The 26,568-nt window shown below is 35.9% G+C and overlaps 3 protein-coding genes across 3 annotated transcripts; 1 reads left to right on the top strand and 2 right to left on the bottom strand.

The window, feature by feature from the left end:
- Positions 1-6: 6 nt before the first annotated feature.
- LOC131529665 (uncharacterized) lies at positions 7-7,574 on the bottom strand. Its single transcript, XM_058759475.1, has 5 exons — positions 7,383-7,574; positions 6,325-6,645; positions 5,951-6,118; positions 4,664-4,707; positions 7-4,562 (listed from the first exon to the last, which is right to left on the bottom strand). Exons 1-5 carry the CDS (start codon positions 7,528-7,530, stop codon positions 4,338-4,340), a joined length of 906 nt encoding a protein of 301 aa, XP_058615458.1. The 5' UTR covers positions 7,531-7,574; the 3' UTR covers positions 7-4,337.
- Positions 7,575-10,526: 2,952 nt separating this feature from the next.
- dynlt2b (dynein light chain Tctex-type 2B) lies at positions 10,527-18,141 on the top strand. The gene is made up of 5 exons (XM_058761043.1): positions 10,527-10,693; positions 10,856-10,989; positions 17,165-17,234; positions 17,768-17,831; positions 17,909-18,141. Exons 1-5 carry the CDS (start codon positions 10,644-10,646, stop codon positions 17,954-17,956), a joined length of 366 nt encoding a protein of 121 aa, XP_058617026.1. The 5' UTR covers positions 10,527-10,643; the 3' UTR covers positions 17,957-18,141.
- Positions 18,142-22,927: 4,786 nt separating this feature from the next.
- Positions 22,928-25,019, bottom strand: nmur1a (neuromedin U receptor 1a). Its single transcript, XM_058761201.1, has 2 exons — positions 24,122-25,019; positions 22,928-23,352 (listed from the first exon to the last, which is right to left on the bottom strand). The coding sequence occupies exons 1-2, from the start codon at positions 25,017-25,019 to the stop codon at positions 22,961-22,963; spliced, it is 1,290 nt and encodes a 429-aa protein (XP_058617184.1). The 3' UTR covers positions 22,928-22,960.
- Between the last annotated feature and the right edge of the window lie 1,549 nt (positions 25,020-26,568).

The following is a 26,568-nucleotide window of genomic DNA, read 5'->3' as shown; positions in this document are numbered from 1 at the left end:
AGCAGTACTAATGTTTGAATAGTATTTATTATTTTACTGTATTCGAATGGAGTTTCTGATGTCTAAACCAACAACCAAAATTTTATACTCTGCATTTCTTTAGCACACAAAGCTTGCAACGAACATTTTTTATTTCTTACTGAAGTAAGTGTGTAGATAAACATTGTGCATTCCATTAAACATGCATTATTATGTATTTAACTTAAAATTATGGAATTATAACTATACCATCTATAACTATAGACTACTAGCAATAACAACTAGCCATTTATATCAAATAATGTCGGATAACAGAGACAGTGGTAAGACGTTTTTTATTACTCTTTCTTAATTCTTTGAGAAACTTCACAAAATTTGTCATATATATAAATAACAAGCTGTCTTATCAACGCAAACAGTGAAGAAACCGTTAAGAAAGTTAACAGGAAGAAATGGTTATTACAGTTTTACCTCCACCTACTGGACAACATGGTGTATGCAAACGGTAAGTGGTGTTGATTTTAAGTGTTTTGTGTTTGTACTTTGATGACTTTTGCAGTTTCTTATTTAAATGTGTTCAATCTAATATCATGTAGGTCTATTTTATTTTAGAAGTCGCAGATCTCAATAAGTAAGTGATAAAGTACAGTAAGCTGGTCATGATTGCAAAATAAACCACAGTAATGAGTTCACAATATGTGAGAAGAAAGAGAGTAAGAAATGTTACGAGAGACACATTAAACTAGCACGGCTGTGAAGGAAATCATGTGTGTAGATCAACAGTTGGTCAGGTTAGGTATTGTGTTCATGTTGAAATGCAATATTTTGAGGTGGCGTCCAGTTAAGTTTTGGATCAGCTTTGCTGGTATGGTTAGGTTTAAGTGTAGGTTTGACAGTGTAGATGTAACAACAGAAATCAGTTTCTGTACTTTTGTAACTACAGGAAGGTATTTTTAAATAAAAGTACAATGGAAAAACGTGTATGTACACAATAAGTGCACTGTATCAAATATTTAAAAGTAAGTACATAAAGAATCTTAATATAATGTGGGGCACAACATTTAGGTAGATTAGTTACAAATTGTAATCTGTTACTGATTACAAATTACATTATGAAAACTCTAGTCAGTATCGTAATCTAGATTACTCATTTCAGGTAATGTATTCTGATACTTTTTACCTAACTCACGAAATGCATTAAACGTGACATTTTTCCAGGGTTTCTCAAACTAGCGTAAATGAGAGAACTGCAAGGGTTTTATGAGTTGATGAAAAGCTAATAATGAATTAATTAATAAAAATGTAAAATTAACACAAATTAATGCATGGCCATGTGACCATTACTGTGAACTGTGAACATGAATCGACTTGACTTGTGTTTCACACCTGATAGACAACAGAACAGTGACACTGTTACTGACCGAAATAATGACAATATTGTCATCTGTAGAGCTGTTTAGATCTGAAACACGACTTTCTAAGTCTTATAAATAATAAAGGTTATTGCAAAATACTTTGTTACTATTGCACAACATACTACATGTATTATTGCTTAATTTTTGTAATAAAGACCTACCTTAACTTTAGTAGCAGGAGGCAGCCTCAAGGAGGGCCGTCAATGCAAAATGAGATGCATGGTGTCTATAAATGCTTAACCAGTACTACGGTTTTGTTGATTGAAAGGAAACATTTCACTATCAGCTTAGAAAAAGTGAAACTTGCATGCGTCGATATAGGTCGGCCCACCGGTTTTTTTTTTAATAGGCCATATCGCGTTTCTCATTAGATATTCAGGACAAGCCTGTGTGGGTGCTGGAAACTCTTCGCCATGCAGCTTACAGTCATGCTTCTCTTGGTGTGTGCATATTTTGCGGTTTGAAATGTTAGGTTTTGATGCTCGCAGAAATTTCTGAAAGACGTTTTCATTTTCTCCAGCTCTCGGTTTAAAATGCAGTATATGTGACTCCATCAACACTCCTACTCACAACTGCCAACACATGCAGCCACATCTGATGTTATCTTCATGGCCGTGTTCATGTGAACCTTCACACAGAAGTAAACAAAATCAAACGCTCTCTGGTGTTCAGGAGGGAATGTAAAGTGCATTTGTTTCTTTTAGTGTTAAATCAGGATGCTTGCATTCAAAAATGACAGACTGTCTATATTTTTAACTCCACTTAGCATTTTTATACATTTTATGAGATTCCTTCATGGCTATACATTCATATGTAGTACAGAACTCATTCAAGTACAATATTTACACACATAGTGCAATAATCAGCATATACAATTTACATAATACACAAACTGCTGTGACTTACATTTTAAGATAAATAGTGTTAGGATACACAGAAGCATTTTAGTAGCACATAAGAAAATGATAACAGGAGAGCGACAAAATCAAAACTCATCTTCACATTTTCTGAAGAAAACGTAAGTGATGTCTTTGAATGCAAAACTTGCCGCCACACTCTCCAGTCTCTGGTCTCGAAATGACTCAGGTCCCTCCATGAATGTAAGTTCCGGGGATTTTTGGCCAGTTTTATAAAATCGTAAGTCTTATTTTTAATAAATGTAATAGCACAAAAACCTCTCCTCATGAGCCCCACAGTTTGAGGTATTATTCTTGTGTATACCACAGATGGTGCAAGTATGAGAAATAATATGCTTGTGGTTGCAACATGGGCTTATTGGAAAAAACGTGCCTCTATATTTTTGCAAAACTCCACAAACGTACTTATGCATACACCTCACTGCAGTTTCCAGTTGCAATGAACACTGGTGTTAGTAAAACACCAACAACTTTAATTCCTTTTCATACAAATTATGATTAAAGAGTCAGATTATCGATTTTTCATGCAGTGATACTATGACCTCAAAACACTTTCACCATTGTGCATGAATTGTAATTGTGATGAATTTGCATCACATAATCAGCTCCATATGTATGGTGTATGTCACATAGTAAACTTGCTCAGTAGTGCACCCGGTACAGCATTGCACTTGCTAAGGTACAAGTCTTGTGAAGCACAAGCCACGATTAAACAGCTCAAAGACTTGTAGTAGCAACCTCAAATAGCACACTTGCTTCAGCAAATACATTTTTACCTCATGTTTGCTTTAATTATCACTATTGTTAGGTGTAGCGGTACGATATTTTCAAATGCGCAGTTCTGGATTGTAACTGATTGCATGTATTCTGGATTATGTAATCAGATTCCAAAAATGAAGTACTTGTAACTAGATAATATTACATGTGAAATATACATAATCAGACTACAGTTACTTTTTACTGATTACATGATTACATATTATTCACACAATAGCATTAAATTCTCCCTAATTCCTCCTTTTCATCTTTTAAATGTTCCTTTCTAAAACAGCCTATCACTATCGCAGATTATGGGCCAGATTTACTAACAGCTTGTCCCAGCGCAAACCTGAAACGACGTGGACACAGTCATTTTTGCGACTGACCTTATTGCATATGCATTTGTAGGAGTTTACCTTTCAGATGCAAAATTTTGTGAGAGTATTTAAATGAATCACGCAACATGATTTACTAAGGTTTGCACTAGTCAGTTTACTAGTATTTGCGTGGTTATTTCCAGTCTGTGTTCTTTAATGCGCGCATTGTCAATAAATCATCTGCGCTTTTATGGGATTGCGCACTCACGCTAATTTGCCTTGTTTAGTAAATCTGCCCCTATATTACCTAAATTGTGCAATGTAATGGATTATGTCGCTAACTGCTAATTTTATCATGTAATTTGTAATCAGTTACAGATTACAATTTATAAGTAATCTACCCAGCACTGCAAATGCGGTAGAGCATTAACCTTTTAGTGCCACCCACCAGATATTTCATTCATGGAGTGCTCAATAAAATGTTGCCAAATTCACATTCATCTGTTTTAGATTGAATTGAACGTCCTTTTAGCACCACTCACTGGACATTTCACTTGGAAAGTGTTGCGAAATGTGAAACAAACCAACATACTATCATTTTGCAGACAAGGCACGTTCTTTCCAATGAGCCTGGGTTGCGTAATACTGTACAAATATATTCAAGTGCCTCTTTATGGGGGCTTCTGTGGTTAGCACCTCACTATGACTCAGTGTTAAATTTGTGGCACGTTTACAGTATCATTATGAACTTGTTAACAGTGAGAAGATGACTTACAGTATGTGGCAGATTGTGATCATGTAATTATTATCAAAAACCATAACAGTCTTAAGATTTCTACTCACTCTCAATAAAACTCCCAAATAGTATACGGTATATTAGGTTTACATGAGCAAACGTTAAAACAGACTAACTTTAGTGGAAAATGCATGATGTGGTTTTATGAGTCTGACTATCGCTTAATAGCAGGTACTTGCTGTTTATTTCTCATCCGCCCACTCGGTGGCTGTTTTTGCTGAGGGAAAATGATGGCAGCATATTCCACTCCGTCCTGGTCCTTTGATGTCGCCTCGGCAGGTTTTACTCTGTCATCTCTTTCAGATCTATTTTGAAAGTCTAACTCTCCATACTCCACACAGCTGACAAACACAGCACCGGATGTCCCACATTGCCCCTGCTAACAGCCCAGGACATAACATGCAAAACGTGAAGAAAACAAAGCTGAAATGTAATAAGTTTTAAAGTGTAATTTAATGAAATAAAGAGGCAATTACGTACCGGTTGTGTTGATCTGTTGCTGTGAACTGGTGGGTTTTCTGCATCTGAGAAGCCGTACAGTTACAGTCAGCATACATGTTTTTAACACATTAAAAATTTAGTAGCTTTTTATTTGTAAATATCTTTTTTTGTGTGTGTGTGTGTGTGTGTCTTTGTCATGAGGATGTGTGGGGGACTAGGGGGCTATTTTAGTAAATCTGCACATTTACTTATTAATTTAATATTTATTTTTTTAAATTTCCTTTTCAGACATTTTGTCTATATTTTTCCTCTATTTTAGATATTATTTGTAACACAGTGTGATACAATGTGCTTTTTTTTTTTAAAATATTGTGTATCAAATGTGTATTCTACCATATTTATTTTTCACTTTCAAAAGCAATGAACTACTCCATAAATCATTTTATTTTATGTTTTACAGTAATGAACGATTGATAAATGTCAACCCTGTTACTGTGGTTTTGAAAGCTACAGGAAATTAAGAAGTGGACATTTGTAGAAATCTAAAACAAGCATCTAGTTTATCGATTTTGAGCACAAGGCTTGTAAATATTAATCTGTAAATCTTCAACCCTGTTACTTTTCTGAAAGCATAATTATATACTAACATAACATTCACTACCATTCAAAAGTTTAGAGTGTTTTTGAAAGAAGTCTCTTTTGCTCATCAAGGCTGCATATATTTGATCAAAAATACAGTAAAAACAGTAATATTGTGAAATATTATTGCAATTTAAAATAACTGCTTTCTATGTGAATATACTTTAAGATGTAATTTATTCCTGTGATACAAAGTTGAATTTTCAGCATCATTTCTCCAGTCTTCAGTCTCACATGATCCTTCAGAAATCACTCTAATATGCTGATTTGCCGTTCAAGAAACATTTTTATTATTAGTTTTTGCTGTGGCAACATTGCATTATGGATCTTTATTTATTTTTTTATTTTTATTTTTTCTGGACTTTGCTTTAAAAGTGGTTTAAAAGAGCAGAATTTATTTGGAATAGAAATCTTGCATAACATTACTGATGTCTTTACTCTCAGTATTGATTTCTTTCTAAAAACATTTTATTGATCCCAAACTTTTGAACAGTAGCGCATAATAATAAAAGTTCTGAATTTAGCCTAAGATGGCACAATGCAATTCAGTAACGCTTAAAAACATTATATGTCTGATGGACAAAAACCCATATCTTTAAGATCACCCTATCAAACTGTAAAATCAGCTGTTTCATAGAATAAAATATAATAAATTTGATTCAAAACAATGCAAAAATACTACATTACCTGATTTTCTTGGATAGGTCCTAAAGAGCCAACACAATATGCCCACAAAAAGACATATAAATATTATGACTGATGCACTGAAGAAAATGAAGAACGGTTTTTGTTCCGAAAGCTCCACTTTAGGTGAATTAGTCACTACTTTCTTGTGCACAGCTGTGGTTGTAGTTTCTGAAATAAAAATCACTTTGTTTTTAAAATGGTATGCAACACTTGTTTAACTGTATTAATATTACTATAAATAAAACATTCATTTTACTCATCTAAAAATGCAAACCAACAATTACAGTAGCAACAGCACATAATATATATGTGTATTTCATTCAAAAATATTTTGGATTCTGTACAGGATTCTGAGGTTTTGAGAGAAAACATACCTGTTATTTTATTGCCTAATGTGACTTTAATATAAATTGTATTGCTCTCAATAAGAGAGACAGCACCACGTGAAAGCACTACAACTTGATATGTTCCTTCATCTTCCAGTGTGAGATTTGTGATGTGTAGTGTGACAGTTCGGTTCTCCACATCACTGAGTGCAAACTTTTCTGGGCTGATTTCTTTGTAACTTCCTATCTTGTTCCCATTTTTGTACAGACTAGGTTTATCAGAGATTTCATGGATAACATTATCTTGTAAAGTGAATGTAACAGTGATATTTTCTTCTGATGTACCATTGACTTGATGCGTTGATTCCACTGAAATAAAAACAACACTTGGTCACTTCAACAGAAAGCTTATAATAGACAGTTTAATGACAGGTTCATCAATGAACTCATCTTTTTTTTTTTTTTTTTGCAAATGGAATCAACAAATCAACAGCTTTTTTGGTAACCAAGATTTCAACCTTTGTGTCTATAAATAAAAAAAAAAAAAAAAATCACCTTACATCACGAAAACTGAAATCTCAAACAGTCTGCGTCATGATGTTTCTTTTTAGCGTTAAATAAACCTACTCGCTGTTATCTCACTGATGGTATGATACAGGTACGAAACTCTTCAAAAGGAGAAAGAGCTGTTGTTTTGCAGATCTCGCTCACATTTTCCGTGAGTCAAAGGAAATTTCTTGGTACTTCAATTGTCTTGTTTTTTTTGTACAATATAACAAATCCTTTCAATAAAAGTGGCTCAAAAAGTTTTGAACACTTAAAAACGCTTAAAAAAACTAATTATTCATCAGATTTAGCCTATGGTTCAAAATGAAGAACAAAGTGATGTTTGATATGTGTTGCAATAAAATGAATTCATTTGATTTAATCGTTTGCTCCAACCTGAGTGCACAAAAGCGTTCAGATTTCTTAGGTATCGTCCCTTAATGTGAGAAACATTTCAGAAAGTTGAAGTGAAAATACCGTACAAATCAACAGCCAGGAACGAGAACTCAACATAGAGGAAAGACAAAACCCAAAAAACGATCGTGACCTCTTTTACTCACCGTTAAGAATCAAGTGCAACATGAATGAAAAAAGTAAGAGTTTCTTCTTGAGGTCACACTTCATGCTGCAGAAGGAAACTGAACACAGGCAGCCACCGGAGATGCAAACGTCTTCCCGTTTCTGCTGATTTATGCTTTGCACCAACATGCTGTTTAGAAGAAAACCTACGTCTTTCAGGGGGAGGTACAGACAGGAACTGAATGCCATTACACTTGTAGAAGCAGTTTTTTAAATTTTTTTATTGCATTTTGTATTTTCTTTTCCTTTTGTTCACTTTCAGATCTCTAGAAACCAAAAAGTAGATGTAGCAATTAAAAAAAAAAAAAAAAAATATATATAAATATATATATACATACAGGTGCTGGTCATATAATTAGAATATCATCAAAAAGTTGATTTATTTCACTAATTCCATTCAAAAAGTGAAACTTGTATATTATATTCATTCATTACACACAGACTGATATATTTCAAATGTTTATTTCTTTTAATTTTGATGATTAGAGCTTACAGCTCATGAAAGTCAAAAATCAGTATTTCAAAATATTAGAATATTTACATTTGAGTTTGAATAAATGACCATCGCTACAGTATAAATTCTGGGTATCTCTTGTTCTTTGAAACCACAATAATGGGGAAGACTGCTGACTTGGCAATGATCCAGAAGACGAACATTGACACCCTCCACAAAGAGGGTAAGTCACAGAAGGTCATTACTGAAAGGTGTGGCTGTTTACAGAGTGCTGTATCAAAGCATATTAAATGCAAAGTTGACTGGAAGGAAGAATTTGGGTAGGAAAAGGTGCACAAGCAACAGGGATGACCGCAAGCTTGAGAATACAGTCAAGCAAAGCCGATTCAAACACTTGGGAGAGCTTCACAAGGAGAGAACTGAAGCTGGAGTCAGTGCATCAAGAGTCACCACGCTCAGACGCCTTCAGGAAAAGGGCTACCAAGCCACTTCTGAACCAGAGACAACGCCAGAAGCATCTTACCTGGGCTGTGGAGAAAAGAACTGGACTGTTGCTCAGTGGTCCAAAGTCCTCTTTTCAGATGAAAGTAAATTTTACATTTCATTTGGAAATCAAGGTCCCAGAGTCTGAAGGAAGAGTGGAGAGGCACAGAATCCATGTTGCTTGAAGTCCAGTGTGAAGTTTCCACAGTCAGTGATGATTTGGGCTGCCATGTCATCTGCTGGTGTTGGTCCACTGTGTTTTCTGATGTCCACAGTCAACGCAGCCATCTACCAGGAAATTTTAGAGCACTTCATGCTTCCTTCTGTTGACAAGCTTCATGGAGATGCTGATTTCATTTTCCAGCAGGACTTGGCACCTGCCCACACTGCCAAAGGTACCAAAAGCTGGTTCAATGACCATAGTGTTACTGTGCTTGATTGGCCAGCAAACTCGCCTGACCTGAATCCCAGAGAGAATCTATGGGGTATTGTCAAGAGGAAGATGAGAGACACCAGACCCAACAATGCAGAAGAGCTGAAGGCCACTATCAGAGCAACCTGGGCTCTCATAACACCTGAGCAGTGCCACAGACTGATCGACTCCATGCCACGCCGCATTGCTGCAGTAATTCAGGCAAAGGAGCCCCAACTAAGTATTGAGTGCTGTACATGCTCATACTTTTCATTTTCATACTTTTCAGTTGGCCAAGATTTCTAAAAATCCTTTCTTTGTATTGGTCTTAAGTAATATTCTAATATTTTGAGATACTGATTTTTGACTTTCATGAGCTGTAAGCTCTAATCATCAAAATTAAAAGAAATAAACATTTGAAATATATAAGTCTGTGTGTAATGAATGAATATAATATACAAGTTTCACTTTTTGAATGGAATTAGTGAAATAAATCAACTTTTGATGATATTCTAATTATATGACCAGCACCTATATATATATATATATATATATATATATATATATATATTTATATATTTATAATAAAATAAATAAATATAATTTATTTCAATAAAAATAAAAATAAATAATCATTAAATAAAAATTAATTATTATTATTAAGAATAACAACAATAATAACCAAATCTTAAAAGAAGTCATTTTTATAATAAACTGCGTATTTTGGTGGTCTGTAACATATTTGTAACTGTGGATCCTACATTTTTTGTCAAATCATTTCATCTCTGATCACATGCTCACATATCATCTCACCACAAGACCACCGCGAGACCACCTTGAGTTTCACAATCCCACAGAGGAAGTGTTTGGGTCTTTATAGCAGACATGTGTTTGTGTACACTGCCACAAAACAGACAACCTTACAGCTTACCGACGGCATGAAATTATAACGTTTAAAACATCTTCAAACAAAATAAACATTAAAAAACCTACCCAAACCTAACATTTAGGGTAAATTCCCTTGCTCTAAGATCACAGTTGACCGTTTCAGATAAAATCTACCTTCATTGGGCCTATATAGCTCACCCTAACACATGAAAACATACTATAGTAATTTATAGTAAATACTTTAGTGTTTTTGAACCATACAATAGTAAAGTGTATTATAGTATAGTATTTATTATAGTATTTACTCCTGTAAATAAGTATACTGTAGTAACTATAGTGAACCGATATACAAATACTGTAGTATACTTTAGTTTTTACTACAGTAAACTGTATTGTAGTATAAAATAGAAAACTTGGTACAGTATTGGGTAAAGTAATTTGTTTATATTACTAGTTGTTACATTACCACAGCATCTATAGAATTACCACAGCAAATTAATTCAAGTACTTTACTATAGTATGGTTCAAAAACACTATACTATAAATTACTATAGTATTTTTTTATGCCAGTTTGGTTTTACTGCTTGATAACTAATTTATGTCCTCCAGACTGAATATGAATTTATTTAGGCTATTTCTAGAAATCAGACTTAAGGCAATGGGAATGTATGAACTTTAAATCGGCGGCTCGTGGTCTTTTTTATTTTTAATTTTATTTTTAATTTTATTTATAATTTCTTTAATGTTTTTTTTTATTAATGCAATACAACACAGAGCTGACATTTCAAATAATACTTTTCCATAATACACAAAGTATCATAAGTATACAATGTCAACTGAAATCAAGTACTCGGCGGCTCGTGGTCTGAAGTGAACGCAGCCGGTGCGTATGACGCCATGACGTTAGAGCGTTCCCCGGATGAAACCGAGTTGCTATGACAACCACGGTAAAGCAGTAACGCGAAAGTTCCGTTGCACACGTTAAACGTCTGAAGCGTTTCATTCATGGACGCGGGAGCGAACACGTACCTCATTAGACCGAATTATAAAGACAAGTAAGACGACCTTCTTGTTTAAACGTTTCACGATGAACTTAGCCGGCTAAAATAGCAGCTAGCTCAGCTTAAGGCTGGATTCGAGTGCTTCTAACCTGCGTTTATGAAGAAGTGTTTACGTAAACATCTGCTGAACTTTTTCTCGTCCACTTTCCCCTGTAGGTTCAAGGCAGGAGTGGCGAAAGAGTGCATTAGAGAAATCCTGAGGGAGCAGCTGTACGGGGTGCAGTACAATCCTGAGGAGGTTCCCACATTATCCAGATCTCTAGCAGACTCGATTAAAAACAAGCTGAAAGGTGAGAGGCGCTGATACTGCTCCGTGTCTGACTGACAGGGGTGTTAATTATTTGATGACTAACGTATGTGGGGGTAAAATGTTGTTTTCTCAGGGTCGAAACAGCTGTTAACATAAAAAGTCGTTTAACTGCGTTTAAAACGGGCCGCTACTCCGGTTATTCGTATTATTATTTTTCGTTAATGAAAACGAGGCTGTGATGGATGGACTGTTCACTGGGTTCATTGTGTTGCTATAACATGTCTAATTTTAACAAGATGTTTTTCCCCCTGAGTTTCTTTCCTTCTTTCTTTTTTAGGAATGTTTTTGGAAAAACATCCAAATATTAGTTAATGTTAAAAACTGTCCTGCTATTATCCTGGTTTTCACCTATCTATCTATCTATCTATCTATCTATCTATCTATATGGTTGGCATCTATCTATCTATCTATCTATCTATCTATCTATCTATCTGTCTGTCTAAATGGTTGGTATCTACAGTGAGGAAAATAAGTATTTGAACACCCTGCTATTTTGCAAGTTCTCCCACTTAGAAATCATGGAGGGTCTGAAATTGTCATCGTAGGTGCATGTCCACTGTGAGAGACATAATCTAAAAAAAAAAAAAATCCAGAAATCGCAATGTATGATTTTTTAACTATTTATTTGTATGATACAGCTGCAAATAAGTATTTGAACACCTGAGAAAATCAATGTTAATATTTGGTACAGTAGCCTTTGTTTGCAATTACAGAGGTCAAACGTTTCCTGTAGTTTTTCACCAGGTTTGCACACACTGCGGGAGGGATTTTGGCCCACTCCTCCACACAGATCTTCTCTAGATCAGTCAGGTTTCTGGCTTTGAGCTCCCTCCAAAGATTCTCTATTGGGTTTAGGTCTGGAGACTGGCTAGGCCACGCCAGAACCTTGATATGCTTCTTACAGAGCCACTCCTTGGTTATCCTGGCTGTGTGCTTGGTCATTGTCATGTTGGAAGACCCAGCCTCGACCCATCTTCAATGCTCTAACTGAGGGAAGGAGGTTGTTCCCCAAAATCTGGCAATACATGGCCCCGGTCATCCTCTCCTTAATACAGTGCAGTCGCCCTGTCCCATGTGCAGAAAAACACCCCAAAGCATGATGCTACCACCCCATGCTTCACAGTAGGGATGGTGTTCTTGGGATGGTACTCATCATTCTTCTTCCTCCAAACACGTTTAGTGGAATTATGACCAAAAGTTATATTTTGGTCTCATCTGACCACATGACTTTCTCCCATGACTCCTCTGGATCATCCAAATGGTCATTGGAAAACTTAAGTCGGGCCTGGACATGTGCTGGTTTAAGCAGGGGAACCTTCCGTGCCATGCATGATTTCAAACCATGACGTCTTAGTGTATTACCAACAGTAACCTTGGAAACGGTGGTCCCAGCTCTTTTCAGGTCATTGACCAGCTCCTCCCGTGTAGTTCTGGGCTGATTTCTCACCTTTCTTAGGATCATTGAGACCCCACGAGGTGAGATCTTGCATGGAGCCCCAGTCCGAGGGAGATTGACAGTCATGTTTAGCTTCTTCCATTTTCTAATGATTGCTCCAACAGTGGACCTTTTTCACCAAGCTGCTTGGCAATTTCCCGTAGCCCTTTCCAGCCTTGTGGAGGTGTACAATTTTGTCTCTAGTGTCTTTGGACAGCTCTTTGGTCTTGGCCATGTTAGTAGTTGGATTGTATGGGGTGGACAGGTGTCTTTATGCAGCTAACGACCTCAAACAGGTGCATCTAATTTAGGATAATAAATGGAGTGGAGGTGGACATTTTAAAGGCAGACTAACAGGTCTTTGAGGGTCATAATTCTAGCTGATAGACAGGTGTTCAAATACTTATTTGCAGCTGTATCATACAAATAAATAGTTAAAAATCATACATTGTGATTTCTGGATTTTTTTTAGATTATGTCTCTCACAGTGGACATGCACCTCGATGACAATTTCAGACTCCTCCATGATTTCTAAGTGGGAGAACTTGCAAAATAGCAGGGTGTTCAAATACTTATTTTCCTCACTGTATCTATCTATCTATCTATCTATCTGTCTGTCTAAATGGTTGGTATCTATCTATCTATCTATCTATCTATCTATCTATCTATCTATCTATCTATCTGTCTGTCTAAATGGTTGGTATCTATCTATCTATCTATCTATCTATCTATCTATCTATCTATCTATCTATCTGTCTGTCTGTCTGTCTGTCTGTCTAAATGGTTGGTATCTATCTATCCATCCATCCATCCATCCATCCATCCATCCATCCATCTATCTATCTGTCTAAATGGTTGGTATCTATCTATCTATCTGTCTGTCTATCTGTCTGTCTATCTATCTATCTATCTATCTATCTATCTATCTATCTATCTATCTATCTATCTATCTATCTATCTATCTGTCTGTCTGTCTGTCTAAATGGTTGGTATCTATCTATCCATCCATCCATCCAGCCATCTATCTATCTGTCTAAATGGTTGGTATCTATCTATCTATCTATCTATCTATCTATCTATCTATCTATCTATCTATCTATCTATCTATCTATCTATCTATCTATCTATCTAAATAGTTGGTATCTAGCTATCTGTCTGTCTAAATGGTTGGTATCTATCTATCTATCTAAATGGTTGGTATCTATCTATCTATCTGTCTGTCTGTCTAAATGGTTGGTATCTATCTATCTGTCTAAATGGTTGGTATCTATCTATCTATCTATCTATCTATCTGTCTGTCTAAATGGTTGGTATCTATCTATCTATCTGTCTAAATGGTTGGTATCTATCTATCTATCTATCTATCTGTCTAAATGGTTGGTATCTATCTATCTATCTATCTATCTATCTATCTATCTATCTATCTATCTATCTATCTATCTATCTATCTGTCTAAATGGTTGGTATCTATCTATCTATCTATCTATCTATCTATCTATCTAAATGGTTGGTATCTATCTATCTATCTATCTATCTATCTATCTATCTATCTATCTATCTATCTATCTATCTATCTATCTATCTATCTATCTATCCAAATGGTTCTATCTATCTGTATTCCATCTCTCTTACTTCAGACATGGTGAAATTTGGAATACATTTAGAGAACACAAGTGTAGACATTGTTATGAATGCTTTATATGAAAATATTTTAGATACAAATGCAAAGTTTTGAAAGTGTTGAAAGTTATGAGAATTTATAAAGCCATGAAATGATTTGATAAGTTCAAACAGTATGATTTTGTTTGACCCCCTACCGTGTATACGGTCAAACCAAAATTTATTCAGACACCTTCAACATTTCTCCCATTATCACAGTTTATTCACTATAGTTTAGAAAATGGTAATAAAATATGACCTGAACCAAACCTGAACTTCAGTATTTTCCCAGACTCGCTGTTGGTTTTTTGGCACTTCATCCAGGCAGCGACGTTCCATCACCTCCCAGAGTTGCTCAATCGGGTTTAGATCTGGACTTTGTTGTGGCCAGTTTAATACTTTAATCCTCTTCTGCTTAAAGAAATCACCAACCTTCTTTGCAGTCTGTTTGGGGTTGTTCTCATGCTGAAAGATGTAACGACGGCCCATGAGCTTCCTGGCTGATGGCAGCATCTGACATACGTTTGAGTTCATAGTTCCATCAATGAAATGTAGTTTACCTACTCCACTAGCTGCCATACACCCCCACCGTGCTTTACAGTAGGAGTAAGACACTGGGTTTTGTCCTTTGGTTTGCCACACTTCAGTTTTTCCATCACTGCCAAACATGTTAAATTTACTCTCATCGTTCCAAAGGATTGATTTCCAAAACTCTGCAGACTTGATATTCTTTAGCAAACTGGAGGTGTCTTATTTGATTTCTCCTGCTGATCAAGGGTTTCTTCTAGGGTATCTTCCCATGCTGCCCATTGTCATTGAGCCTGTTGCGAATGGTTTGAACTAGGGCTGTGCGATATGACGATATATATCGGATGGACGAAATAAAAAGTCTATCTTTTCATATTATGTTCTATCGTTTATTTCGTGGTGTCGCAAAATACATTGTTTACGGGAATACTTTTTAATCATTTGGACGACTGAGATCTTCACACACCACCACGGGGCGTGAAGGGGAGACAGAACCAGGTGGAGAACGACCAGAACAAAACGACGAGCTCATTCCTAAATGAGGGACTACATCTGTAGCATGGGCACGCGTTTTTAAGCACTGCAGTTTTAAAACAACCGATTTTAAGCCGTTGAAACACAAACAACAGAGCTATATGCGTGCGCCATCTCTGTTTCTGTGTGAGAGTTTTTTGCCGCTTTATTGGCTTTGAACATAACATAAACACACTTATATGCGTCAGAATCCCCGTCTTGGCAAGTATCCTCATAAAGACAGCTCTTTTGGTCTTAAGAGAGAGGAAACAGCTGAAAGAGAAAACGCATATGTAACAGTGTATTGGATCTGGACTTTGGTCTTAAAGGGGAAGCTGTCCAATATTCGTTATGACTGCCATTCATATTAATCATAGCACATTGCTAGAAAATCTCTCGCTGCTCTTGACTAAATCACTTTTGTAACTTTAATAAGAAGAAATAATAATAAAATGTTTTTATATATATATATATATATATATATATATATATATATATATATATATATATATATATATATATGAGAGAGAGAGAGAGAGAATCTATACATAATACGTGTTAATTAGATATAATTAACACAGTGAAGACTAATTAATTTACACAATGTATGTAGCGTTTCTTATTTATTGTAGTTTTTTGTCCTATTGCTTGCAATTAGTTTCTTATACTTATTTCATCACTGACTGTTTATTTATTTTCAGTGAGCTTGAGTTTTTTTTTTTTGTCTATTTTTAGGCTTGTATTAGTTTGATATTGACATTGGTGACAAGGATTATGAAAATTCTATGGTATCAAATATTTTAATATAAAAACCTTTTTAAAAGAAAAAAAAATACTATATCGTGATATATATCGTTATCGTGATATAAAATTAGTCATATCGTGATATAAGATTTTGGTCATATCGCCCACCCCTAGTTTGAACACATAGCTCTGTGTCAGTGGCCTTTTTGACTTTTAGCAGAATTTTTTTTTGCTAAATGTCTTATAAGTCTGTCTGCTCTGGGTGTTGTCTTTTACCAGGCACATTCTTCACCTCACCAGTCTCTGTAAATTTCTTCACAATGGAAAAGACTGTCCCTCTAGGCGTATCTAATCTGTTTGCTATATTTCCTATTGAAATCCCCTCCTTGTAGAATTTGACTACCTTTCCTCTCAAATCAGTTGATAGTTCACTGGTTTTGGCCATCCTTCTGTTAGACTGTCTCACAAATGAATTCGGTTGAATAGTTGTCAGCTGTTAAATTTAAGCACACAATTAGATACCAATACCAATTTGGATAAGCCAATTACCAAGGCAGCGATTCTTAATTTTGTTCAGTCTGTGGTGTAAAAAGGTTGAATTAGCCGTTAAATAAAATACACAAAGTGCCCCTATTATGCCATTTTTAAGGCTCTTAATATTGTTTTGGGAGTCTCCTACTATAGGTTTACATGCATGCAAGGTGAAAAAATGCTTTTGTTTTCTCAAAATATGCGTTTAATATCACCTCGTTTTCCAGCAATTCTCAAACGATTAGTTCGAAGCAGTTCTAAGTCTCTCTAAACCCCTCCTTTCCGTGAGCCTTCTCTGCTCTGATTGGTCAGACAGCGCGTCGGAAACGATAGGCCCATTGCCATAGTTCTGTATTTTGAGCGCTCGGTGGAAATGTAAGCATCTATTATTCATCATACTTACAGGTTGTAATTCAGTGGAGCCGCTGGTCCAAATAAACTGGGTACTGAACCATCTTTCAAGAGCAAGCGTTCTTGCTTTTTGTTTCTCTGTTGTAGTATGTATTATTATGATAACACGTATATCTCAGTCTGTAAGGACTTATAGTTTTATTTTATTATATTATTGTTGAAATAATAATAAAACAACAACAACAATAAAGTCCACTGCCGGATTTCAACAGTCAGTGTCTGAAACTAAGAAAAATCGTTTTACATACAATTGAACATGGAAACTTTTTTTTTCTTTTGGCTAAGCTTTGATTTTGATTGATACTTGAGTGACAGCAGGTTGTTGTATTTTCAGACGTGGGCTTTGACAGATACAAGCTCATCGTGCAGGTGGTCGTTGGAGAGCAGCGTGGAGAAGGAGTCAAGTAAGCGCAATACTTCTTAAGAAAATGAATGAATTGTAAAACGAGCATGGCTTCAAACAGACCCTTAGCGCTTGTGCAGTAGACCCATGACCACAGGCATTTTCACGTGCAAGACGCATCCTCAGATGTCTAGCTGTGACCTTTGGGATGTTTGTCATGTATCTAGGTTTCTACTGATCTTTCTAGGACACCCACATTGAGTAAGATACAGTCTTGACTCTCTGTGGGCTCAGGATGTGAAACCAATATTGTAGGGCATCTGAAACCCAGAGTTGTTTGTATTTGAAGGTCTGACTTGTCAAGATCTTGAGCCATCACCACCAAAAAAAAACTAAATCTGCAGTGTAAAAAATGTGTTGTTAGTTATATAAGGCTCACCTTTCGGATTTCATTTTTTACGTATTTTACGTGTTTGGGTGATTATAATTATTCTATAAAATAAAATAAAATAATTTATGTATATTAATTAGAATTGTTTTTTATATTTATATAATTTTTTAAGATATAACTTTTCACTGAATATGTTTTCACAGGATGGCTGCACGCTGCTTCTGGGATGCAGATACAGACAGCTATGCTCAAGATATATTTATGAATGTAAGTGAAGAATTATTTTTACATTAATGTGATTTTCACTGCGTATTTGATCGTTTTGTGTTCTTTTTTTCTAACAGGACAGCTTGTTCTGTGTGGCTGCTGCGTTTGGTGTGTATTATTACTGAAGACACACAGGAGATGTGCTGAGGAACAAACATTTGCAGTTGATTTTCTAATAGATTTTATGTGATATTTAATACCATCACTATGTTTTAGTATCAATCGCATCCATGTTTGTTTGTCTGAATACCTCGCTGTATGATTTTTCCTACATTACCGTCTTTTGTCACAGTTATTTTCATCTTAATAAATATTTATATAAAATACATACATTTTTGTCACTGTTCTGTATTAGTTGGTCAAGCATTTTAAAAATAATATTTTCACTTTTCACAAATTTGATATGATTGACCGTGATATTGTTTTGTTATATTATTAAAGCAAATTCTAAAAATTTAGAATTATATTATTTAATATTAATAATATATGACACTGGACCACAAAACCATTCATAAGTGTCATAACTTTTTAATAAACAAGCTGAATAAATAAGCTTTCCATTGATGTATGGTTTGTTAGGATCGGACAATATTTGGCTGAGATACAACTATTTGAAAATCTGGAATCCGAGGGTGCAAAAAAAAAAATCGCCTTTAAATTTGTCCAAATGAAGTTCTTAGCAATGCATATTACTAATCAAAAATTAAGTTTTGATACATTTATGGTAGGAAATTCACAAAATATCTTCATGGAACATGATCTTTACTTAAAATGATTTGTGGCGTAAAAGGCGATAATTTTGACCCATACAATGGCTATTGCTACAAATGTACCTGCGCTACTTATGACTGCTTTTGTGCTCCAGGGTCACATATTGTCATCTAACAACATATTATAATAGCTTCAACATGCACTTGCATGGATATAAATGGCGCATTAATTAAAATAACGCTATTATAATGGTTAAATGTGTAAGGGGGCCCCCTACTGATTGTTTGTGTGACTTACAAGAGCCAATTTATCCACTTTCACCCTACTTTAAAAACATTCGACACCATACTGCAGAAGATTTCTAAATGACCTGTGACCCTGCAAGGATAATTATTGTGTTGCGTTACTATGCAAATCTGAAAAATCAGCGGTTACATTTTCAGGCAACTCATTTCTTCTTTTCCTAAAAATTGGGCTGTCATTTCTGCATTTCAGTCTCTGTTGATGAGATGTAATTTTGTGATGAGACTGGTGTACTTTTCCCTGCCCATCGGTCACTGGCCTTTTGTTTTGCAGCTGTCTGTGTTGCTGAATAGCAGTCAGTGTGATCGCTGGACTGACAGTGATGGACTAGCATAGAAAGCCCACGGGTGTGAAAATAACAACCACAGATGAAAACAGATCAAACACTCAGAGAGGACACTGAAAATTGCACTTAAGTGGTCAGATATCAGAAACATGCTAAAAGGCCAGAATTCTTGCAAATGGATCCTTGTTTAAGGAAGGTTTAAATGAAGGATTCTTAATTGGTTTAGATATTGAACATTTTTAATAGTTAATAAATAGTTTGATGAATGGAATCCAGTACTAATTTTGGGGTGCTGATTTTGAAAATATTTTGCTCAAGCACGTCAGATTTTCTCTCAAAATATGATTTGCTCTTAGCATTTTTGCTTTCGACAACTATCATTAAGGTGAAGAAGCCTTGTATTATCATTTAATCTGCAGAAAAAAAATGCCAAAAAGAAATTATTTCTGTCTTCCTCTGAGCCAAATTACAACTATTTGTTCAATTCTCATCCCATTTTCACATGAATTATGCAGAAATTCATACACTGTAAAAAGTTATAAGTTGACTTAACTTAAAAATTTTAAGGCAACAGGTTTCCTCAATTTTTTTAAGTAAATGATAATAAAAAAAAAAAATAAGTAAAGTGAATTGTCAAGTTCACTCAACTTTAAAAAAAAAAAATATTATTTACTTAATAATTTTAAGGCAACAGGTTTCCTCAATTTTTTTAAGTAAATGATAATAAAAAAAAAATAAGTAAAGTGAATTGTCAAGTTCACTCAACTTTTTAAAAAAAAATATTATTTACTTAATAATTTTAAGGCAACAGGTTTCCTCAATTTTTTTAAGTTAAGTCAACTTATCACTTTTTACAGTGTATTTAGTCCTGATTTCAACTTCCTTAGATTGTTAGTTAAATGATACATTAACTGATTTTTGTCCATAAAACCAAAAAACTTTTGAGATTTGATGCTTTTGTTATTTTGATAAGTGCATTAAAGCTAATTTGAAAAATATTCATTTTAATTTCATATTCATATTCATATTCAGGTGAACATAAATCCCGGCTACCCATTTATTAGTGTGTGGAAAACAAAATGATTTCTCCTATAGATTTAGCATGCTGAGGAGATGTTGTATGATATCTTACCATGGTAACTGATTTGTTTGCCCATCATACCCTCCATAAATAAAGATTTTAGCCTATCTCTGATGGGAAATAATATATTTTTTAATAAAAATGGCATCAAAGGCTTTGATCAGTCTGTCTGATCAGAGCTCCTCCGCTAAGATTAAAGTGACCCAGAATTATGAATAAACCTTCTGAAGCACAAGTATTATTCATGTAGGAGTACAGGATATTTCTTTTCGGCTTTTAGCATCACTTCAAAAATATTCTCAGGGACAAAATAACCTATATCTGTCTTCCCACACTCTATTTACCTTGCCTTAGTGAACTGTGTCATTATCCATCCATCTTCCCTTTATATCCGGACTTTCACCAAGGCTACTTTTATACATTTCATAAAGAAGGAAGCTGCCAGCACATTTATGTTATTATGGATGTGTTTGTGTTACTGTAGATATCAGCAAATGGTTTGAAAACATCCCACTGTGTTTTGCAGAGAAATATATTTTATTTACAAAGCTTTTCACAAGAGGAGATACCTTTAGTTTCACAGTCTGAAATATAATACACTATTGGACATTAAACATTAAATATAAAATATTTCATCATAAAATAAAGCTTTTCTAGTATATTGTCTATGAACATTCCACGTAAGCCTATGTAATTGTTGAATAGTAACTCTTTTTATACACTGACTTGAAATGGATCGTGTAAATGGTCTCTATATGGCTGGTTGTGATTTTCATTCTTGGCAATAATGTGCACTGATAAATCATGGGCAATAAGATCAGGTATGTGCTTTAAGAAAGTAAACAGGGCCACTTTTGACACTTTCGAATCACAATACATATTAAAACAGTAGCACATGTTTCCATATAGAAGGATCTGTGGTTTGCATTGACATTTGCTTTATGTCAGGTGTGCATGGTTCATGTCTGCAGTATATGCCCTTAGCCTTCTGTCTCATTCTTCTTTCTGTAAGAAAATTTAAATTGTTCTCTGTATCTAATGTCAAATGTCATATTTTAGGTCATGCAGCTGCACAGCAAATACTCTAAATGAATTATTTATACATCTTACACACAGAGCCAAAAATACAGGTAATACTCTTCAGAGAATTCACAAACGTTGCGCCACTACCTATTCACTAAACACTTCAATTTCAAATAACCCGAAAATCACGTGGAAAAAAACGCTATCAGTAGGCTCAACTAATTTTTACTTTATAGATATTTTATTATCGGATTTCACTATAAAGCTTTATACAACACTTATCCAATTAAGAGTCAGTTCACTTAATTGCATTCACAGCTTACAGACAGACTGTCTCTTTCAACATATAATGTTTTTGACTGTCTGTGTATTAGAGATGGGGATTTTCACTGTGCACCAGTAGGTGGTGGTCTTTTGAGTCAGTTATTAATTTAATTGATTCATTCAAAGCGCTGATTAATTCTGGAACAAAATAAGTGTTTTTTATCATGACAAGAGTTAAGCTTGGTAACATACATGACAATGTTCATGTGTCTTGGCAGAATAGATCTGCTACGCTGCTGCGACAGCAGAGCAAGTACTGAAACTTGCTACTGCCAATACATCCACAACATGCTGCTTTGAGCATGTAAGAAATACTGCTGCTGCACATATAACATACATGAAATAACCCCCCATACTTGAAATCACCCCATAGCAGACCTACACAGGTGGAGCTAGGGAGGTGGAGGGTTTCCGAAGTGCGCTGCAACTGCTACTGCAAGCACTAGCCATGTATCTGAATGTTGAGCAGCAAGCTCATTGGCTGCTGATACAAAAAGTAACCAATAAGCTGTGCGGTTTGAATAATTATGATTGAGTTATAAACAATCAACTCGTGCCATCTAGAGTTTCTTGACAGAACTTTGTATTTATGAATGATTCATTGAATTATTCACTCAACTGCTTAATTCAAAAACACATATGCATTCAGTATAGGTGTAACAGTTCTGCTGCTTTGTTTGGAACTATTTGTATAAGACAAGCAGCTGCCAATACAGGTTGCTGAACATTAACTTTTGCTTATTAATCTGTTTTTAAGCAATATCACAAGCAAAAATACCTGCAAAACTTTGATACTGTACATGCGATCACCGTTATTCAGAAATAGGTTACAGAACTTTTACTCATATAATAGCCTATTGCTTAAATCTGTCAGGCTATATTCATAATTCATTTCTTGACTGTGTTTTTAAACAGCATGTGTTAATGCAGGATTTTATGTAAATGGCTGTAGTGTCATGACACCAATTTGTGAAATACAGATTTTTAAATGTACTTTTTCATGTAATACAAAATTGAATATAATTGGGGCTCGGTCTTTGACAGCGCTGTAAGTGAAGAACGTTGTCTTGAAATGAATTTTAGTAGATACTGGCAGCCAGTGCAAGAAACCTGAATGGTTTTATAATGAGACAATTTCCAGTGGGTAAAAACAAGCCGATCTGCATCACTTGTTATGCACTCATTGGAAAATATGCTGATAAACCAACAAAGAAAGAGCTATAGTTGGGGATCAATGGGAGAGTCACAGATTCTTTATGCTTGATTAATCTCAGAAAATCACCAAGCCATGTATTTTACCCAAGTGTTTGTATACAACAATTTATGGTTTTGGATTCATGGATCTTTTATAAAGCTGCAGAGTTAATTTCAAGCACAGACAATCAATGACAAGTTCATTTCTTAGGAGAAGCTGGTCTTATTTTCCTGGCATTCGTCTATATCATAATCTTCTCCTTCAGTAGTTACAGTGCCATTGCAGGGTGGGACATCACTCAGGGTGCTGCGTACAGTAACCCTTGTCATGCTCAGAGAGCGTTTTCTTGGGACGGGATGCCATTTGTGGTGACACATCACCTCTTTAAACATCTCCCTGAAGCGGGTGGACATGAGGTTGTAGAGAATCGGATTAATTGCTGAGCTCAGATAGAAGAAGACCCCAGAGATGACATGGACGTATTCATAGATCTGGAAAATCTTCATGTGCTCACTGCTCTTCTGGTCCATGAAACTCCACATGAGTCGATCGGTGTGGAACGGAGCCCAACAGATGCCAAACATGACCACTAGTACAACTGAAGAGAAAATACTGTGTTACATATACAATTTAGACTTAAATAATGTTTACCCAAAATATTAATTCAAACTTCCTGTTATTTCATTTTTTTTTTCTAGCATGCTCTCTGAACATTATCCTATTGAATATTATTCTGCATTTCACTGTGTAAAGCCTCAGAAATGTGTGTTTTGCCTTTTCACTGATTAAATCAGGGGAAATCTAATATAAATATTCACTCACTTCAAAGAGTGGTGCTGAGTGCTGATACATCCAATTTAATGTTAATAACAGCCCAAATTGGATATGACTAAGAGTTCTTCAAGGAAGGTTTTCTATGCCGCGGGAAGACTTTATTAAAACAGCTTGTGAAAAACCTTACATTACCTCAGAAAATTCATTCAATGCCTATTGCTCTTTAGTTAGCTAGAAAAAAAGACTTCATACAGTGAGAATCATACATTGTATATATGCACTATAAAAAAAAATAATTATATTTTTACGTAGTTATTTAATATGTTCGAATAAATCGTTAAAATCAGTTTTTTTGTGACAACCTTCCTATATGTCAACAATGGTTTGGAGTATAAACCTAACAGTTATATCATTGAAATGCAGAGTCTGCAGTCTATTCAGTGCATAAAACTCAAGATGTGTTTCAAAACGACTCGAAGGGATGGACCAGGTCACATAAGTTAAGAATATGCTTGCGGGGGGTAATATGATCTAAAACAGCCAAGGCACTGTTATACATGAGAATTCAGTTATTGGCCAGCTGGCCTACTTACACAACATTTTAGTGACCTGCTGGCGACGTGTTTTTTGCTGCTGACTGCGCACATTAGAGGAGCTGTCTTGTCCCAGACTGGCTTTTGCCTCCAGGACCTGCAACATCTTTTCGCGTTTTAGCTGCATGCCGATGAGCAAATACAGCACGCTGATGGTCAACATGGGCAGGAGGAAAAACAGCAGAGTGGTGATTTGGATGATCAGGTTGTACATCCAGCGTGGCTTGACCAGCATGCAGGTGGCGGAGGTAGACATGGCACCTAATCCTTTCCCTTTGGGAAGAGGGAGGGTGAAAATGCCGTGGAGGCTGGTGTTGGGAATGGCGCACAAAATAGACACGCTCCACACGCTCAAGATTACCCGTTTGGCGTGAGTGCGCGTAACTACGTATTTGGCCCTGAGCGGATGGACCACAGCTATGTAGCGCTCCACGCTCAGTGCTGTTACATTCAGGATGGAGGCGAAGCAAACGGTCTCAAAGAGGAAGGTCTTGAAGTAGCAGCCACCTTTGCCGAAAAGAAATGGATAGTTACTCCACATTTCGTAGAGCTCCAAAGGCATTCCCAGAAGAAGCACCAGCAGGTCTGAAATCGCCAAACTGAACAGGTAGAAGTTGGTGGGCGTCCTCATGACCTTGTTGCGAGCAATAACGATGCACGTAAGAATGTTCCCCACTGCTCCCACCAAAAAGATGAGCAGGTAGGTGATGCACACAGGCAGAAACATTGGGGAACGTCTAGGCCCCAGATATTTCTCTAAATATTCATCTTGGTTGAGGCAAAACTCTTCCATTTCCACCTCACTAAGGTTCAACACAACAGTTGTGTTGCACAATAGATCTTGGATGCATCTTGATGCAGAGAAATCTGTTGAAGAACAGTTGGGTTTGGCAATCATTCTGGACCTAGTGAGGGAACATGAAAGGGTTGGAGACATCAGATAAGGAACATATTTGCTTGCTCTTGGCAAATGGGGAAATGAGAACCTGGATGTTTTTGAATAGTTGAAGGTTAGGCAGAAGGAACTTTGAAGAAATAATAAGGGACTGTGTTAGATTTTTTTTTTTAAATTTACATTAAAATATAATTTATTTTAATTCAAATATTGGGAGGAAAATAATGCGTTGATTTATACACAAAGCACATAAGCTGTAGGCGCCAGTTGGTCACTGATATTATTGCAGAATTCATTCCCTGAGATGAATCTGATGAGGTTCATCTTCCACTGGCTCATGCAAGCAGGCAAATGAGACAATTTTTTCAAGGCTGTAATTTGCCCTAAATAATGAAACATTCTTTTGGAAATAAAAGATGAGAGATTAAATATCCTTAACACTATATGGTATGATATATGGTTTAGTGTGTTGCAGCATTTCAGTACAAGTACAATCTGTCCTAAATAATAGGCCTATGCAAGATTGGTGCATCCCAAATCCTAATAAACTGAGGGTGAATCCCATTTCTCTGTCTTACCCCTTCCCCTTAGCCCTTCCCCTTAGTTTTGCGCGTTCACGTGAGAGTAAGGGCTATCCCAATTCTCGTTTTGATCGAGGGGTAGGGCCAAGGGGAATTTAAGGGGAGCTTACTTGAAACCAAGGGGTACCCAGAACACACTGCGCAACCGGCAACAATGGCGGCCAGATCATCAAGTATTCAAGTATTTTCGGCTTAAATAATTTATTTAAAAATTACGACAGTCTTGTTTTGTGCTCTAGACAGTCCTGTACATATATATTTGCAACCATGTTCTTAATTGAAATGTTTAAAAAAAATCGCTAGTTTGCTACACTAACGTTACATTGCTGAGTTGCACAACAGTCCCGCAGACTAGCCTTGAATGGACTCCATGCATGTCTACAGTTTTAACAAGTTTGTAAAACGATCCAAAGTTTGTGGTCAACACTTGCCGGCTCTGGTGACGTAGCAGCCAGCTAGCGACGGTGTATGATGACGTAACCGTAACCAAGTGGTGTCTCATTTCATAGGGGTATGTGTTCACCCCTAGCGCTTACCACTCGGTTTCGAGGGACAAGGGCTAGGGGTAAGACGAAGGGGTAGGGGAAGGGGAAGGGGTAAGACAGAGAAATGGGATTCACCCTGAAAATAGTTTAGCAAAGCTCATGGTAGGTGTGTTTCTCTATGGTTTTCTGGCTAATATTGCCTGGAATTTGTGACTGTTCTTTAAAAAAAATATATTGGAGTGTCTATTTACACTAAGTGCAAATAGCCCGCCTTGTTAGCAGAGCCTTTCTACACTTACTCTGCCCACTGATGTGTGGTAGGGTAGGGTAAGACAACACATCAAAAGACGTTTGTTATGCAGGAGCTCCAGTGGCGTAGGTAGTAAACCACGCAGCAATATTTGTTTTGACAGGATAAACCCGACTTCGAATCTGCCTTTTGCCAAACTCGTTCTTCTCCCTTTTCACATCACATATCACATCGGA

This window comes from Onychostoma macrolepis, chromosome 22, assembly GCF_012432095.1.
Source record: "Onychostoma macrolepis isolate SWU-2019 chromosome 22, ASM1243209v1, whole genome shotgun sequence".
Classification (NCBI taxonomy): domain Eukaryota; kingdom Metazoa; phylum Chordata; class Actinopteri; order Cypriniformes; family Cyprinidae; genus Onychostoma; species Onychostoma macrolepis.
Note: the sequence above shows the minus strand (reverse complement) of the source record. Positions and strands in the feature narration are given on the sequence as shown.

What these genes read in the sequence shown, in the direction of transcription:
- dynlt2b (XM_058761043.1), top strand. Translation starts at nt 10,644, where the DNA reads ATGGACGCGGGAGCGAACACGTACCTCATTAGACCGAATTATAAAGAC. An exon ending in AGACCGAATTATAAAGACAA is followed by an intron (nt 10,694 to 10,855) that starts GTAAGACGACCT and finishes TTTCCCCTGTAG; the next exon opens with GTTCAAGGCAGGAGTGGCGA. An exon ending in GATTAAAAACAAGCTGAAAG is followed by an intron (nt 10,990 to 17,164) that starts GTGAGAGGCGCT and finishes TTGTATTTTCAG; the next exon opens with ACGTGGGCTTTGACAGATAC.
- nmur1a (XM_058761201.1), bottom strand. Translation starts at nt 25,019, where the DNA reads ATGATTGCCAAACCCAACTGTTCTTCAACAGATTTCTCTGCATCAAGA. An exon ending in GCAGGTCACTAAAATGTTGT is followed by an intron (nt 23,353 to 24,121) that starts GTAAGTAGGCCA and finishes TTTTCTCTTCAG; the next exon opens with TTGTACTAGTGGTCATGTTT.
- LOC131529665 (XM_058759475.1), bottom strand. Translation starts at nt 7,530, where the DNA reads ATGTTGGTGCAAAGCATAAATCAGCAGAAACGGGAAGACGTTTGCATC. An exon ending in GTTGCACTTGATTCTTAACG is followed by an intron (nt 6,646 to 7,382) that starts GTGAGTAAAAGA and finishes TTTTTATTTCAG; the next exon opens with TGGAATCAACGCATCAAGTC. An exon ending in ATTAGGCAATAAAATAACAG is followed by an intron (nt 6,119 to 6,324) that starts GTATGTTTTCTC and finishes TTTTTATTTCAG; the next exon opens with AAACTACAACCACAGCTGTG.